This window comes from Mobula hypostoma, chromosome 9 (assembly GCF_963921235.1).
Source record: "Mobula hypostoma chromosome 9, sMobHyp1.1, whole genome shotgun sequence".
Taxonomy (NCBI): domain Eukaryota; kingdom Metazoa; phylum Chordata; class Chondrichthyes; order Myliobatiformes; family Myliobatidae; genus Mobula; species Mobula hypostoma.
In genome coordinates, this window is record NC_086105.1 from 138,222,720 (window position 1) to 138,239,647 (window position 16,928).

The 16,928-nt window shown below is 40.6% G+C and overlaps 1 protein-coding gene across 4 annotated transcripts in view; it reads left to right on the forward strand.

Moving 5' to 3' along the window:
- Window positions 1-16,438, forward strand: part of LOC134351403 (RNA exonuclease 5-like) — a 62,167-nt gene extending 45,729 nt beyond the window's left edge. For all 4 annotated transcript variants that reach the window (XM_063057502.1, XM_063057503.1, XM_063057500.1 and 1 more), the window contains 6 exons: window positions 1,407-1,544; window positions 5,354-5,446; window positions 10,837-11,056; window positions 13,231-13,448; window positions 14,719-14,828; window positions 15,807-16,438. In XM_063057502.1, coding sequence (XP_062913572.1) covers window positions 1,407-1,544; window positions 5,354-5,446; window positions 10,837-11,056; window positions 13,231-13,448; window positions 14,719-14,828; window positions 15,807-15,861 — 834 coding nt within the window. In that variant the 3' untranslated portion in view covers window positions 15,862-16,438. The remainder of the gene's footprint in view (window positions 1-1,406; window positions 1,545-5,353; window positions 5,447-10,836; window positions 11,057-13,230; window positions 13,449-14,718; window positions 14,829-15,806) is intronic.
- Window positions 16,439-16,928: the final 490 nt, after the last annotated feature.

Here is a 16,928-nt window from a genome sequence, read left to right on the forward strand (position 1 = left end):
ATATATTAAATCTTTCATTCCTGAGATCATTCTTGTGAACCTCCTCTGGACCCACTGACTTAGGCAAATAGACTCTCAAGCCTACTCTACCATTCATTAAATTAGTAAACATTTGTTTGGCCTTGTCTCCACTCTCTTATTCAATCCCAGCTTCTCTTGATCCATGTTTTGCTTTTTTCGTTTTGGGATCTGAACATTGCAGGCAAAGCCAGCACATATTTGGAGCTTTCCTATTTGGAACGAAGGAGAATGAAAGGAGACTTGATAGAAGTGTACAAGATGATAAAAGGCATAGTCTTTTTTCCAAGGTGGCAATGGCTAATATGAGAGGACATACTTTTAAATTGATTGGAGGAAGTTATGGGGGGAATGTCAGAGGTGGGTTTTTCATACAGAGAGTGGTGGGTGCATGGATCATACTTTGGGGGTGGTGGTAAGGGCAGGTACATTAGGGACATTTAAGATACTCTTAGATGGGCACATGGATGAAAGAAAAATCATAATCAGGTTTATTATCGCTGGCGTTTGTCATGAAATTTGTTAACTTAGCCGCAGTATAATGCAATACATGGTAATATAGAAAAAAATAAGTAAATCAATTGCAGTAAAAATATATATATCTTAAATAATTAAATTGAAAATAGTGAAAAAAACAAATAATAAAAAGAAAGTGAGGTAGTGTTCATGGATTCAATGTCCATTTAGGAAGGGGATGGCAGAGGGAAAGAAGCTGTTCCTGAATCGCTGAGTGTGTACCCTCAGCTACATCCTTCCTGGTGGGAACAATGAGAAGAGGTCATGTCCTGGGTGATGGGGCGGGGGGGGGGGGAATGGAGGGCTATATAGGAGGGAAGGGTTAGATTGATCTTGGAGGAGCTGAAAGGTCAAAACAACATCATGGGCTGAAGAGTCTGTACTGTGCTATACTATTCTATGTTTTTGTCCATCCCAAATTGCTCACAAGAAGGCGATGGTGAGCTGCCATTCCTTATGCTGAAGGCACTCCCAAAGCATTATCTGAGAGGGATTTAAAGAATATAGACCCAGCGACATAGAAAGATCAGCGATGTGTTTCAAGGTTAGGATAATCTCAATGAGTTCCACTCTCTGGATAAGAGCATTTCTCCTCATTTCTGTCCTGAATGGCCAACCCATTAACTGGAGACTGTGACCACCCTAGTTCTAGGCACTCGGGTCAGGCAATACATGAGCTCTGCATCTACCCTGTCGTCTTTTATTCACCATGGCCACCTTATCATTGATTTTAAGGAATAGCCAATAAATTCTAATTTCACCATCAAATCCCAAATCCTTTGGCTAATGTGTCTGTAGGCATTTGTTAAGGGATCACTGCCCTACATCATTGACAGATCTTAATTAATTTTTCTTTTCAAATTTCTCTACAGATGCAACAGATGTTGTCAGAGATGTGTACTGTGTATGTTGGACCATTCTGTAAGGATTTCTGTTTAAAATCTGTTAAAAGAACATTCAGAAATTGTGGTTCCATCAGTTCTGTCACTGTTACTACGGAAACGTACGAGGTATGTGCAGTAATTACAGAAAGGGTAGTGTCTTATGCTTTAGTAATTTTTGTAATAACTTTAGTCTATATATTAAACTAGAGAATAACATAGTTGCTCAGAATAATGCAGAATGGACATACATACTTAGTGTGTATTTTATTAGGAATCTCCTAAAACTAATAGAGTAACCCCTGAGTGTATAAATATGGACCTTTGCTGCTGTAGCCCATCCACCTCAAGGTTTGATATGTTGTGCATCTAGAGATGTTCTTCTGCACACCACTTTTATAATGTGTGATTATTATATGAGTTACATATCGCCTTCCTGTTATCTTGATCCAACTTGGCCATTCCCCTCTGACCTCTCTCATTAACAAAACATTTTCGCCCACAGCTCTGCCACTGGTTGAATATTTTTTGTTTCCCGCACCATTCTCTGTAAACTCTAGAGACTGTTATGCATGAAAATCTCAGGAAATCGGCAGCTTCTGCAATACTCAAACCACCTCATCTGACACCAGCAATCTTTTCATGCTCAAAGTCTCTAAGATCACATTCCGTCCCCATTTCTGATGTTTTATCTGCACAGCAACTGAACCTCCTGGCCATGTCTGCATGCTTTTATGAATTGAGTTGCTGCCACATAATTGGCTGATTAGATATTTGCATTAATGAGCAAGTGTACCTTATAAAGTGCCACTGGGTGTATGTTACTTAAACATTAATCTCGCAGGAAATGCAGTTTATGATAGGTGCTTGTGTGTAAATGCAATTGGTTGCAATGACAGGTGGCCACGTGGCTTGGAAAGATCAGAGACGGTAGTCTTTGACAATACATTGCATTGATCGGCTTTTGTTGCTGCAGTCCACTATTTAGAATGTATTCAGTGACTGAGTCTCCACAGTCCTGAAAGGAACAAGTTCCAGAGATTCATCACCCTTTTAATATAAAAAAACCTCTCCTCCTTACCTTGAGACCGTGATAACTCTATAGTTTGAGGTTAGCAATTACCTACCCTGTCAAACTTTCAAAAAATTTTGTATCTTTCAATGGCATACCTGCCACCTTGTGAACAAGCATGGTAAATCTTCACTGCATTTCATCCATAGAAAGTAAAATCTGCTTTACATGAGTAGACCAAAACTGTATAGAATACTCCAGGTGTGGTCCTACATATGCCCTATATAATTGTGATAAGAATCTTTACATGTTCTCAAATTCTCTTGCTGTAAAGACTAACATAACAGTCACCTTCTTAATAGCCTGCTGTTCCTGCAGGTTAGCTTTTAACGAAGTGTACAAGGACACCACATTCCCTTTATGTAACAACATTGCTCATCTCTCTCCATTTAGGAAAAGCTCAGTATTTCTGGGCCATTTTTTTAAATTAAGTTTTCTGCTCTGTTGTAACCCACTCACTTGGTTTGTCAACCTCCCTTGCAACCTCTTTGCTTTCTTCTTGCAGCTTAGAATTTGTGCCATACCATCGTCAAACTTGGCAACGTTACATTTGTTCCCCTTAGCCAAATCATTAATACAGATTATACGTTTGTAAATAGTTGAAGTCTAAGCACTGATTCCAGTGGAACCCAGTCTGAGAAGGACCTGGTTTATTCCTGCATCACTAGTTCCAGCAGGTTATTTCCCTCTTCTTTGTTGACAAGAGAATAAAGGATTTGTTTAACTCCTCTGTCGCTGCTCTATAGCCTACCATAAATTCTCCTGTCTTTTTAGTCTTTTCCTTTGTCTGTTCCTTCTGATTTTGTTTCCTGTTAGATTTCCCTTGTGTTCTGTTTTGCCCTTGTTTATCATTTGCTGAATTCTGGAAAGTTCTTTAATTTATTGTTTTTTATACCATAAGTCGTTGGAGCAGAATTATGCCGTTGGGCGCATCAAGTTTGCTACGCCACTCAATCATGACTGATTTAGTATCCCCTCCCAACTCCATTCTAATGCCTTCTCTGTGATCTTTGATGCCCTCCACTTAAAAAATCTGTAACAATGAATTCTACAGATTCATCATCCTCTGGCCTAAGGAACTTCTGCCTCACCTCTGTTCTAAAGGGATTCCCCCTTCTATTCTGGGGCTGTTGGCCCTAGGCACTCCCACTATTGGAAACATCTTCTCCAAGTCCCCTCTATCTAGACATTTCAAAATACAGAAGGTTTCAATGAGATACCCCCTCATTCTTCTAAACTCCAGCGAGTTCAGGCACAGAGCCATCAGATGCGCCTATGCTTTAACCCTTTCATTCCTGGGATCATTCTCATACACCTCCACAGGACCCTCTCCAATGCCAGCATGTCCTTTCTGAGAAGGTGAATCTGTGGAATTCTTTGCCTTTTGCAGCTGTGGAGCCTTTAAGGCAGAAGTTGATAGATTCTTGATTGGACAAGATTGATTCTTGTTTGCTCCTATATCTTATGGTCTTATGGTCTAATAGGGGGCCCAAAGCTGGTCTCCATGCTCCAAATATGGTCTGAACAATGCCTTTTGAAATCACAGCACTTTAATCTGCTTTTATATTGTAGTCTTCTCATTTTAATGTTCTTGTCTTTCTAGCAAGTTTATAAGCATTTTCCTTAAATATATTTTTAATTTCTCCATAGCTGAACCATTATTCTTGCCATATTTTTGTCCCTTAAATATTACGTATTGTTGCTGATATTATTCCTGTATTTATTTGTGTTAATTTTTTCCTGTCTGATGACATTTTTTTTAATGTAGTTTGCTGGTCTGATGTAGCTGAGGTGCCTTTCATACCTTAATCATTTTATTTACTTAGACTGAAGACCTTGGTTTTAGATTGATTTGTGTCATTTTTTAAAGTAATTTAAAATTCAGCCATAAATAATAGTCACCGTTTCCCTGGGGTCCCCTTTACAACACAATAAGCAACCCTTTTCTATTTCATTGTGTAAGATCTAAACTAAACATTTTCCCAATTGGTTCTATTTTCATTCAAATAAAGCCAATCGGGGGAAAAAAGTTACTTTGGATTTAATAGTGAGTCTGCACATAGTGTGTATTCCAAGAATTCATCTTTCACATTATTAATATTAATTTGGTTTCCCAAGGATGGTATTGCCACCGGAGTCATGTGTGCAAACTCTGGGTTGGCACTCCTGTCTTGTAGAGTGATGCGCTGTATTATGAGGTGCCAAACTTCTGAGGTAACACAATGCTAACTTCTATCACTCAGATAGTTATTGAATATTGTACGGAGAGTGGGAAAATTCTGTTGGTCTTCTGTCCCTCGGCCAATCCTCCTGGAAAAAGTATTCATTAAATCTACCTAACATGATCTGTTTTACAAACTTGCTACTCTCCACATTTGGCATGGATGAGATGGACTGAAGAGCCTTTTCTCTGTGTTATAGAGCTCCTAGTCTTCTTAAGCCAATCGTCCCTATTGGGGCATAAGCCACTGACATCAGCTTACCGGAGTCCTCAGTCCTGAGCCGAAAGTTGATCATTCCTAGGGCTTCTGCTTTCACCACATGACTGCACACATCTTCGAGGCAAAGATCCTTCCTCTGCCAGGGATGAAGTCTTTGGAGCTTCTGCTGGTGTTTCTGTAGCTCTGGATGCTATCCCATGTCCAACCCTTCTCCTTTCGCAGCCAGGCTTAGGACCATCCATGGTGGAGTTTGTAGTGTTCTATGACTCTACAAACTCATTTGCTAAACTGGTACTTGAACCCACTGAGATTCTGAAATGAAGTGTGTAAATAATCATTTTACAGAGATGAACTAAGAACTAGGTAAAGGAAATTTCAACTAAGTGGTTCTAGCTGTTCTGTAACTTCTCTCATTCCCTTTGCAGCCGTATGTGCGGGTTCAATACAAGGTGCCGGAAAGTGCATTGATTGCTGTAGAAATGCTGAATGGAAGCATTGTGGCTGGATTCCTCATTAAGGTAACAACACACAGTTCTCTCGTGCACAATGAAGTTCAAATTTCAACATATATTTATTATCAAGGTACATATATGTCACCATGTACACACAACCCTGCGATTCTTTTTCTTGTGGCCACACACAGTAAACGCAATAGAATCAATAACAAATTACGCACAAAGATGGACAAACAACCAATATATAAAAGACAACAAATTGTGCAAATATAAAAAAGAAAAAAATAACTAAACTAAGGTAAATAACTAAATAATATTGAGAATATAAGTTGTAGAGCCCTTAGAAGCAGGTCTATAGGTGGGAATCAGTTGAGTGTTAGGATGAGTGAAGTTATGCACTCTGGGTCAGGAGCCTGATGGTTGAGGGGTAATAACCGTTCCTCAGCTTGGTGGTGTGGGACCTTAGACTCCTGTACCTCCTTCCTGATGGCAGCAGTGAGAAGCGAGCATTTGCTGTATGATGGGGGTGCTTGATGGTGGATGCTGCTTCCCTGCGACAGGGCTCTAGAATAGTTGAAATGTGGTCCAGATTCTTGTATTCATACACCACAGACCACTTTTTCTTTTCATTTGAACTTTTATTTATCATTGCAATGATTTAATTTATAAATTTAGATTCCATTTGATATGCAAATAAGTTAATTAACAAATTCTAAATTATCGGGTTTTTTCGATAAGCGTCAACCGTATTTATAGCAATATGATAAAGGTGAGCTTTATTTATCAAATGTACATTGAGACATACAGTGAAATGCATTGTTTACATCAGTGACCAACACATTGCAATGATGTGCCAATTTAGCATACCCACAACTTATGAACCCTTACTAATCCAATGTGTTTCAGAATGGCAGGCGGTGACTAGTGGGGTACCGCAAGGTTCAGTGCTGGGACCCCAGTTGTTTACAATATATATTAATGACTTGGATGAGGGAATTAAATGCAGCATCTCCAAGTTTGCGGATGACACGAAGCTGGGTGGCAGTGTTAGCTGTGAGGAGGATGCTAAGTGGATGCAGAGTGACTTGGATAGGTTGGGTGAGTGGGCAAATTCATGGCAGATGCAATTTAATGTGGATAAATGTGAAGTTATCCACTTTGGTGGCAAAAATAGGAAAACAGATTATTATCTGAATGGTGGCCGATTAGGAAAAGGGGAGGTGCAACGAGACCTGGGTGTCATTATACACCAGTCATTGAAAGTGGGCATGCAGGTACAGCAGGCGTTGAAAAAGGCGAATGGTATGCTGGCATTTATAGCGAGAGGATTCGAGTACAGGAGCAGGGAGGTACTACTGCAGTTGTACAAGGCCTTGGTGAGACCACACCTGGAGTATTGTGTGCAGTTTTGGTCCCCTGATCTGAGGAAAGACATCCTTGCCATAGAGGGAGTACAAAGAAGGTTCACCAGATTGATTCCTGGCATGGCAGGACTTTCATATGAAGAAAGACTGGATGAACTGGGCTTGTACTCGTTGGAATTTAGAAGATTAAGGGGGGATCTGATTGAAACGTATAAAATCCTAAAGGGATTGGACAGGCTAGATGCAGGAAGATTGTTCCCGATGTTGGGGAGGTCCAGAACGAGGGGTCACAGTTTGAGGATAAAGGGGAAGCCTTTTAGGGCCAAGATTAGGAAAAACTTCTTCACACAGAGAGTGGTGAATCTGTGGAATTCTCTGCCACAGGAAACAGTTGAGGCCAGTTCATTGGCTATATTTAAGAGGGAGTTAGATATGGCCCTTGTGGCTACGGGGATCAGGGGGTATGGAGGGAATGCTGGGGCAGGGTTCTGAGTTGGATGATCAGCCATGATCATAATAAATGGCGGTGCAGGCTCGAAGGGCCGAATGGCCTACTCCTGCACCTATTTTCTATGTTTCTAATATATAACCCATTGCATGATTTTTTTTAAAACTGTAGTTGTTGAAAGTCTTAAATAAAAATGGAGATTGATGAAAAACTCAGTAGATGAGGCAGCATCCGTGAAAACAGAAAGAGTAAATGTTTTAAGTTGAAGACTCCATCAGGAAATGAGAGAGAAGGTTGTTTAAATGGCAGAGGAGGTCATCGGATGGAACAAAGAGAATGTTAGAATCAAGTTTATTATCACTGTCATATATGACATGAAATGTGTTGTTTTGCAGGAGCAATACAGTGCAAAGACATAAAAATTACTATAATTTCCAAAAGATATAAATGATGTGCAAAAAGAGGAATAATGCGGTAGGGTTCGTGGACCATTCAGAAATCTGATGGCAGAGGAAAGAGGCTGTTTCTGAATTGTTGAGTGTGGATTTTCAGGCTCCTGTACCTCCTCCCTGATGGTAGTAATGAGAAGGGGGTATGTTCCAAGTGGTGAGGGTCCTCAATGCTGGATGAATTCTTGAAGCACCACCTCTTGAAGATGTCCTGGATGGTCGGGATTATGCAGCTGAGACCTGGAGCGAATGAACTGCTGGAGGAACTCAGTGGGTCAGGCAACACCTGTGGAGACGAAGGAGTACTCAATTTTTCAGCTCAAACTCGATCCCGGTATGGCTCTTCACATGCGAGCAACAACTCTCAAGAGCTGGGGAAGAGACGGATAGAAGCGGGCACCAGGAATTTCCTGGAACTTTCTTGATGTATCAGCATAACTTTTAAAAAATTCAGCAGAATGCTCCGTAAATGGGATTTCCTTTAAAAGTGCAACAAGACTTCAAATAAATTGCCACTAAGACCTGCTCTCATTTATAGACCCCCCCTCCCTCTGCAAGTGTAAACCCCCCCCCCCCTCTGCAAGTGTAAACTACAATGCCAAAATTTTGAGACAGAGAACAGCAGGAGCATTGTAGATTGCAAGTTTGGTCAAACCAAACATCAGAATGGGAAAGGAATGTGATCTAAGTGACATTGATCGTGGAATGAATGTTGGTGCGAATCAGGTGGTTTGAGTAGCTCAGAAACTGCTGATCTCCTGGGATTTTCATGCACAACAGTCTCTAGATTTCACGGAGAATGGTGCGAGAAACAGAAAACACCCAGTGAGTGGCAGTTCTGTGGGTGAAAATGCTTTGTTAATGAGAGGTCAGAGGAGAATGGACAGTCTGTTTCATGCTGACAGGAGGGCATATGTAAATAACTTGGATATGTATATTGGGTGGCAGGATAGAGATGCATTTCTACCAAAGGAGGTGTAAGGCACTCCTTCCTTCCACTAACCCGCAGGTTATCCTTGGGTCAGGTGTAGCACCTGCTTAACACCTCTTCCCCCCACCCCCCCAGATCAGAGTAACGTGAAATCATGGGAGATGGTCGTATGAGCATCTGGTGCATATCATAAGTTCTGGTTGTGCGACCACTGACACCAGGCATATAATCTCTGAAGGGTATTGATAATGGCTGGGTCACCCATCTTGTAAAGGCACTGCCCAGAAGAAGCCAATGGCAAGCCACTTCTGTAGAAAACTTTGCCAGGAATAATCACGGTAATAGACCACGATCACCCGTGTCATACGGCACAGCACGTGTTGATGATGGATATGTATATAATTGGCCTGAATGAAAATGTGGTGGGTGCTTTAATATGCTTGTAGATGATACATATATTTATTGTGTTGTGGATGGTGTAGTAGACTGGCAAAGAATACAATGGGATACAGATCGGTTGCAGACATGGGCAGAAAAATGGCAGATGGAGTTTAACCCAGTTAAAGTTTAAGAGTTCCACCTTGGAAGGTTAAGTGTAAAGAGACAATACACTGTTCAGGGCAAAACAGTATTGATGACCAGGTGGATCTTGGGGTCCAAGTTCATAACTCCCTGAAAGTGGCTACACAGATTGACGGGGTGGTTAAAAAGGCAGAGGGTGTGCTTGCCTTTATTATTCAAGTCATTCAGTTCAAGAGTCAGGAAGTTATGTTGCATCTTTATCTGGCCATATCTGCAGTAGTGCATACACTTCTAGTTGCCCCATTATAGGAAGGATGTCCAGATTTTGGAGCGGGATCAGAAGAGGTTTACCAGGATGCTGTCTGGGTTAGAGGGCATGTGTTACAACGAGAGATTGGACAAATTTGGGTTGTTTTCTCTTGAGCAGCGGAGGCTGAGCGGAGCTCTGATAAAGATTATAAGGTTATGAGAGGCATAGATAGAGTAGTATCTTTTTCCCAGGTTTGAAATGTTTAATATCAGAGGGCATGCATTTAAGTTTAGAGAGACTTATCTCAAAGAAGGTGTGTGGGGCAAGATTTTTTCACACAGCGTGGTGGGTACCTGTAATGCACTGCCTGGGGTGACAGTAGAGGCAGAAACATTAGGGACTTTTAAGAGACATTTAGATAGATACATGAATATGACAAAGGATATGGACATTTTGTTAGCAGAAGAGATTAGTTTAGTTGGCTATTTGATTCCTAATTTAAACTGTCCAGCACCAACATTGTGGGCTGAAGGACCTGTTCATGGGCTATCCTGTTCTATGTCCTGTGTCCTATGACAATAACACACAATATATTGATCCTTGAAGTGGATAGCCATTCAGTGTATATGGAGAAAAGAGAACAAGAATAACAGATTAACTGATCAGGGGTGGACAGTAATGTTAGAGTTTCAGCCTTTAATGGGAATAAATGCCAGCACAGTATAGCTTGGCCACAATGCTTTCTGCTGTGTAATTCCTACATGATGTTTTTGTCACCACAAATTCAGATTCAGATCAAGATGGTGTAGAACTACATTGTCCTTCGATGTCATGGCTTGACTAGTTATTTTTTGGGTTCATAGTGATGATTTGGGGAAACATGGGAGTTAGGGGGTCAGGTTAATGTTTAGGGACAGATATGAGTAAGAGGTAGTGGTCAGGGGCAGTAAATGAAGAGGAAGGAGCAAGAACTGCTATTTGGGTCAAGATGGCATTGAGCTACACTGTCCATCAATATTGAGGCTCAGGATAAGTTGTTTTTTTAGGTTCATAGACATGATTTTCTGATTGTATTTTACTGGATTCTATATATCAGCTTCTGAAAGTATAAATATATAAAACTTTATCCATTGTTTTGTGTGACTTAAATGTGCCTCTTTCCACACCAACCATCCTCGTGTCTCTGAGCAAGTTGGATGGGATAGAGATAGAGCCAGAGCTAGAGAGAGCTTAAGAGCAGATAGTGCTGGAGGTACAGCCAGACAGAGGCAGTTTCCAGATGTAGAAATAGAGCATTCATCCATGAATTAATTGTGCCTAGACTCATTTTCATAGGAATTTTACACCTGATGACAGGAAAGATTTTCCTTTCCATGTGTTTAAACTTTGATTCAGATTAAGGGCATCATCCACTCTCCCAAACATATTCCTAACAATGTTACTGCTCAAGACAATTGAGAATTAAAACACATTTCTTCTATCTTTCCAGGTTCAAAGACCTATGAGCGAAAAGTCCTTGGATTGTGAAACAATCCTAAAGAAACTAGAGAAAGACGTCACAAATCAGGCTGTTGTTTATGTGGCTGGAATTCAGCAAAGTCTGTTGACTTTGGAAGACATTGCAGAGAAATTTAGCCAATTTGGACACATTGAAGCAGTAATTTCTGTGGGTGATAAACCTAGTGCAAAGAATAAGGATTGTTTTATCAGTGAGTAGATCAACAGTTCAAATTGGTTAAAGCATTTGAGAATTCTGTCATAATTAATTTAAGTTAAACTGTATACCTGGGAATCACATGCCAATATATAGAATAATGAAAGAACCATAAAACCTTTTTTTTTGCTTTACGTTAACACCCAAGTGTGTTCATTCTCAAAAATGCTACCTCGGGTTGACAGAATATTGGTTTGTACCTGGTATTCTCCAAGTGGAAGAATTCTTATCTAGTTAAATATGAAGAGCTACCCAAGAAGAGATGCTGGGTCACCAAATGTCCTCATTGCTGGTTCACTGTTGGCAGAGACTTGGCTCTTACACTGTGAAAACTTCAAAGTTATGAAGTGGCATCTTGCTAAGTTTATAAACTAAAACCTTATATACACTCAGTGGCACACACGAAATTGCTAGAGGAACTCAGCAGGCCAGGCAGCATCTATGGGAAAGGGTAAACAGCCAACCTTTTCAGGCCAAGACCCTTCATCAGTCCTGTTTACTGTTTACTCTTTTCCATAGATGCTGCCTGACCTGCTAAGTTCCTCCAGCATTTTGTGTGTATTACTTTGATTTCCAGCATCTGCAGATTTTCTCTTGTTTGTGATTACACTCAGTGGCCACTTTATTAGGTACACTTGTACACCTGCTCATTAATGCAAATATCTAATCAGCCAATCATGTGACAGCAACCCAGTGCATAAAAGTATGCAGACATGGTCTAGAGGTTCAGTTGTTCAGAGCAAACATCAGAATGGGGAAGAAATGTGATCTAAATGACCTTGACAATGGAATGATTGTTAGTACCAGACTGGGTGGTTTGAGTATCTCAGGAACTGCTGATCTCCTGGGATTTTCATACAGAGTAGTCTGGAGTTTACAGAGAATGGTGCGAAAAACTGACAGGAAAGCAGCAGCAACTCCGATAACCACGTGTTACAACAGTGGTGTGCAGAAGAGCATCTCTGAATGTACAACACATTGAAATTTGTGAATGGGCTACAGCGGCAGTAGACAACAACATAAACATACATATTAGAAGGTACCTGATAAAGTGGCCAATGAGAATATGCAAATGGCCATTCTTATATAGAACCAGGGAATTTGGGCCACGGATAAATGAAAATCCATCATGTTGTTTGCGGGCAAATCTGCTGAGGTATTTTTACTGTGGAATTCTGGAAATTAACAGTTAACTTTATAAGAGTTCAATTTTTTTAATGTGTGGGGATAAATACTTGAAGCTATGCTGTGTTTGCTTCTTGGAATTTGAATTGTAATTCAAACCTTGTTTTGGCACTTTCCATAGTTGAGTTGGACAATAAGGATTCAGATTTGCCTGTTGTGTATCTTGGGAACCAGCCAGAAATCCTTTGTGTTGGAACTATTTTGGAGGAGCTGCAAAATAGTCTTACAAAAATTATTTTTACCGTTATTTTGCATTCATAGACGTGATTAAAAAGAGGTTGTGTAAGTTCATTTGGCGTTAAGCTGTAGAGGATATTGGGACAGCGTTATATTCAGAGGAATGTAGCGACACAGAAGGATGATATTGATCATGACTTCTCGCCGAGCCCAGTTCCTTGCTTTCGGATGAAGAAGAGCAAAGATTGGCTTGTGTGGATCATAAAGGTTGCATAATGACTTGACAACTAGAGTTGGACACAGCCCAGTCTATCACAGGCAAAGCCCTCACCACTGTTGAGCACATCTAATAGAGGCATTGCCACAAGAAAGCAGTTTCCATCCTCAAGGACCCCCACTGTTCAGGTCATGCCATTTTCTCAGTGCTGCCATCAAAAAGGAGGTACAGGAGCCTTGGGTCCCACACCACCAGGTTTAGGAGTAGTTATTACCCGCTGACCATCAGGTTAGTGAAGTTAACCAGTGTGGATAACTTTACTAACCTTAACTCTGAAATTATTCCACAACTTACGGACTTACTTCCAATGACTCTACAATTTATGTTTCCAGTATTATTTATTACTTTTTTTGGATATCTTGTCTCCTTTTGCACATTTGTGTGTAGTTTTTCATTGATTCTGTTGTGTTTCTCTGTTCTGTGAATGCCTGCAAGAAAATATACGTAATTTAATAATAAATTTACTTTGAACTTCTTAATTTTGTGAAGCAAATCTCATGTAATTGCTGAACTTTGTGTTTGTCTTCCAGAATATGGAAGCCCTGAGAGTGCCTTGAACGCTCAAGCAGCCATGAATGGAACAGAACTGAAGAACAGTTACCTCTGTGTTCGAAGAGCACTCACACCATATCACCTTCAGACCTGGGCCACTCAGGAATCCTACACTGCTGTCAGCCCCAGGATATCTGACACTCTGTCTCTAAGCAGTCAGTCCTCTGAGAGGAAAAAAGAGAAGCTTTCTCAATGTGTAAGTTTCAGCTGTGCTCATCCTAAAACCTTTATAAAGCCTCTTTAGGCCGGTTGAGAGGATGGAGCCATCTATTATTAGCATTTCATTTTAGACTACCTCAGATTGCACTATACAATTTTTGCACCATGCTGTGCTTTGCCCTCATCACTTGTATTTATTGTCCTGTTTACTCTGTGAGCTACATGCTCCCTGATAATACACTCAGTGGCCACTTTATTAGGTACACCTGTGCACCTGCTTGTTAATACAAATATCTAATCCCCGATCAGATGGCAGCAACTCAAAGTATAAGATCATGCCGACATGGTCAAGAGGTTCTGTTGTTGTTCAGACCAAACGTCAGAATGGGGAAGAAATGTGATCTCTAGAGTTCAGAGAATGGTGTGAAAAATCAAAAAAAAATCCAGTGAGCGGCAGTACTATGGGCCAAAATATTTTGTTAATGGGAGAGGTCAGAGGAAAACGGCCAGACTAGTTCAAGTTAACAGGAAGGCGACAGTAACTCAAATAACCACGCATTACAACAGTGGTGTGGAGAAGAGCATTTCTGAATGCACAACATGTCAAACCTTGAAGTGGATGGGCTACAGCAGCAGAAGACCATGAACGTACGCTCAGTAGCCACGTTATTGAACCTGTATTCACTGCAATTCAGAAGAATGAGGGATGAGCTCCTTGAAACCTAACGACTGATGAAAGTCCTTGACAGTGTGGATGTGGAGTGGATGTTTCCTATTGTGGGAGTGTTTAAAACCAGAGGACACAATTAGGTACAGGAGATGTCTCATAAAGTGGTCACTGAGTGTTTATGACAACAATCTAATCTAGTACAAGCTCCAGATCAGCTGATTTTGTTTAAAGCATATGGATTAGGGTACCCACTTCACTTTTGGTGTAAGTGATGCATAATAGTTGTAAACAGAACAAAATGATTCAAAACACTTGGGCTGGGTATGGGGGGGAGGTGTGGAAAACCTTAACTTGCAATTAAATTGGCCATGCAGGAGTTGAGGAGCTTTATTGATAACTTGAGATCAAAATAAATGTCCTACCTTCCTCTTGTGCTGCATTTAGTATCAGTAGAACTCCAGAGAAACATTTAAGGTTTAAAGCCCAAAAACACTGAGCGTTATCTGATGACGCCATTCTGAAACACTGATCCAGAATAGTAACAGGGAATGTGGGCTACAGGAGAGCAACAGGTTGCAGGGAGTCAAATGTAATTCTTATTTCTGGCCCTGTTGCTAAAATATGTTATATTGAACAGGAGCAAGAGGTGAAAAATGTGATGCGGACTCTGGATCGACGAGTTGGACGGCTCTTCAGAGGAATACCCAGTGGCATGCTTTGTATTGTCCTGCTGCCTGGAATAAATAGGTAAAGCATACAATAAACATTTTACAAGCCACTAATCCATTCACAATGCCACTAATAATTCTTATGTACGCTGTTCCTAACAATTGGCTGTAGTCTAGCATATTTAATGCATATCTAAATTGTTATAAAATACTGCCGTGTTGGCAGCGATTTACATTCTTATGATTAATGTAATTACTGTGTTTTTTTTTAATTCTCTTGAATAACGTCATCTGCCCCGTCCCAAAAGTGCTGAATAGATTACAATGCTTCTACCATCCTCTCCCCTAAACCAATGTAACTGAAGCCAGGACTTTGCAAGGATGAGATGCTGGAGAGTGAGGGTGCAGAGTGAAACAAGGGAGAGTAAAGGAATAAATAAGTGAACATAAGAAAACAGGAACAGGCCAATCTGTCCATCAGTATGGTCATGCCTTATCTGCCCCATCCAGCTCCCCAAAGTCCTCAATCCTCTGATCCTTCAAAAATGTATCTAATTCCCCTCGTAATAGCTCCAATAGTCTAACCTCCACAACCCTTGAGGGTAGAGAATTCCAGAAATGCTCTAGTCCCAGTAAGGTGTTCTTAATCACCTCAATTCGAAAGATTTTGGTGTCAGTCTCGAAGTTTGCTCAGTCTTGGTGACCAGTGGTGATACTCATTTCTTGTTTAATATTTTACGGTCAGCACAGTGGCTTTTGTAGAAATTTCTTTCGCAGGAACCATCTTGCTCGCATCAACGGCCACCATCTATATCATATCATGGACAGCAAGAGGTGGATAGTTTGAAAAACTCGATGCAAGTGAAACTTAGTTGGCATCCTCCCCTTGTAACTATATTCCCTCATATCAGATTCTCTCACTAGTTCCTATCATTTCCCTTTGTATATTTAAGGAAGATCACCTATTATTTTCCTTTAATTATAAACTCTTGATTTTTTTTAAAGGCCCATTGTACAGTTTTATTCTAACTTACTAATTTCTTTTTGTTTAATACAGTGATCACTGCTCAGCGCCTGGACTCTGCCTTCTCGAAATAAAGCAAGTTTCTTAAAACTGAATGCTCAGTATGGACTCACAACGCTACAGTTTTGATACCAACCATTAATTGAACGGTTAAGAAGTGAATATAGTTCTTGGATCACGTGTATACAGTTGAATTATGTCAACAGCCGTGACTGAGCCAAGAAATCTGCTTAGAAGTATTTTTTTAAGCAATTAAACTTTTACAAAGGAAAGTTTCAAGTGTGAAAATAATCCAAGTGCATTTGGGTTATGTTATGGCACCAAGTTCTCTTGGTCAGAATTCAGAAACTCCAATCACCCCATGGCCAGATCTTGCCAGGTTTAGGTTATGTTGTGCAGAAAATATTCCATTTGCTGCCAATTTTGACAGTATTTGAGCAGGTCTCAATGCATCTCTCCTTTCCCACTGTGGAATGATTTGTATTATGCCTGTGGCTACAAGTTTGTAACAATTCCACAGACATTTGTAGTCTGTGTAGTATTTTACACATCCTGAATCTCTTTCTATTTTCACAGTCTGCATTTATATTGGTTTTGTATTTGAAAACACTGTCATGTACTGTGCATCTGTGTTTCATTTTCTGACATGAATATTTATCTATTATGTGGAGTGTACAGTTATTTGTATATTTACTAACAAGAACAGTTTTTGAGAAGAGGAAGATTATGTTCAACTTTAATCCAAACTTCATTGTCAGAATCGGCAGCTTGGTATATGGTATCAGATGTAGATTGGGAGACCACTTCACTGAGCACCTATGCCCCATCCGCCAGAAAAACAGGGATCTCCCAGTAGCCACCCATTTTAATTCCACTTCCCATTCCAATTACGCTATTTCCATCCATTACGCCTGTCATGATGAGGCCACACTTAGGTTGGAGGAACACCTTGTATTTCATTTGGGTAACCTCCAACCTGATGACATGAACATCGATTTCCCAAACTTCCAGTAATCCCACCACCACCCCCCTCACCATTCCCCATCCCCTTTTCCCTCTCTCACCTTATCTCATTGCATGCCCATCACCTCTCTCTGGTGCACCTCTCTCCCCCCACCCCCCTTCTTTATTCCATGGCCTTCTGTCCGCTTCCCC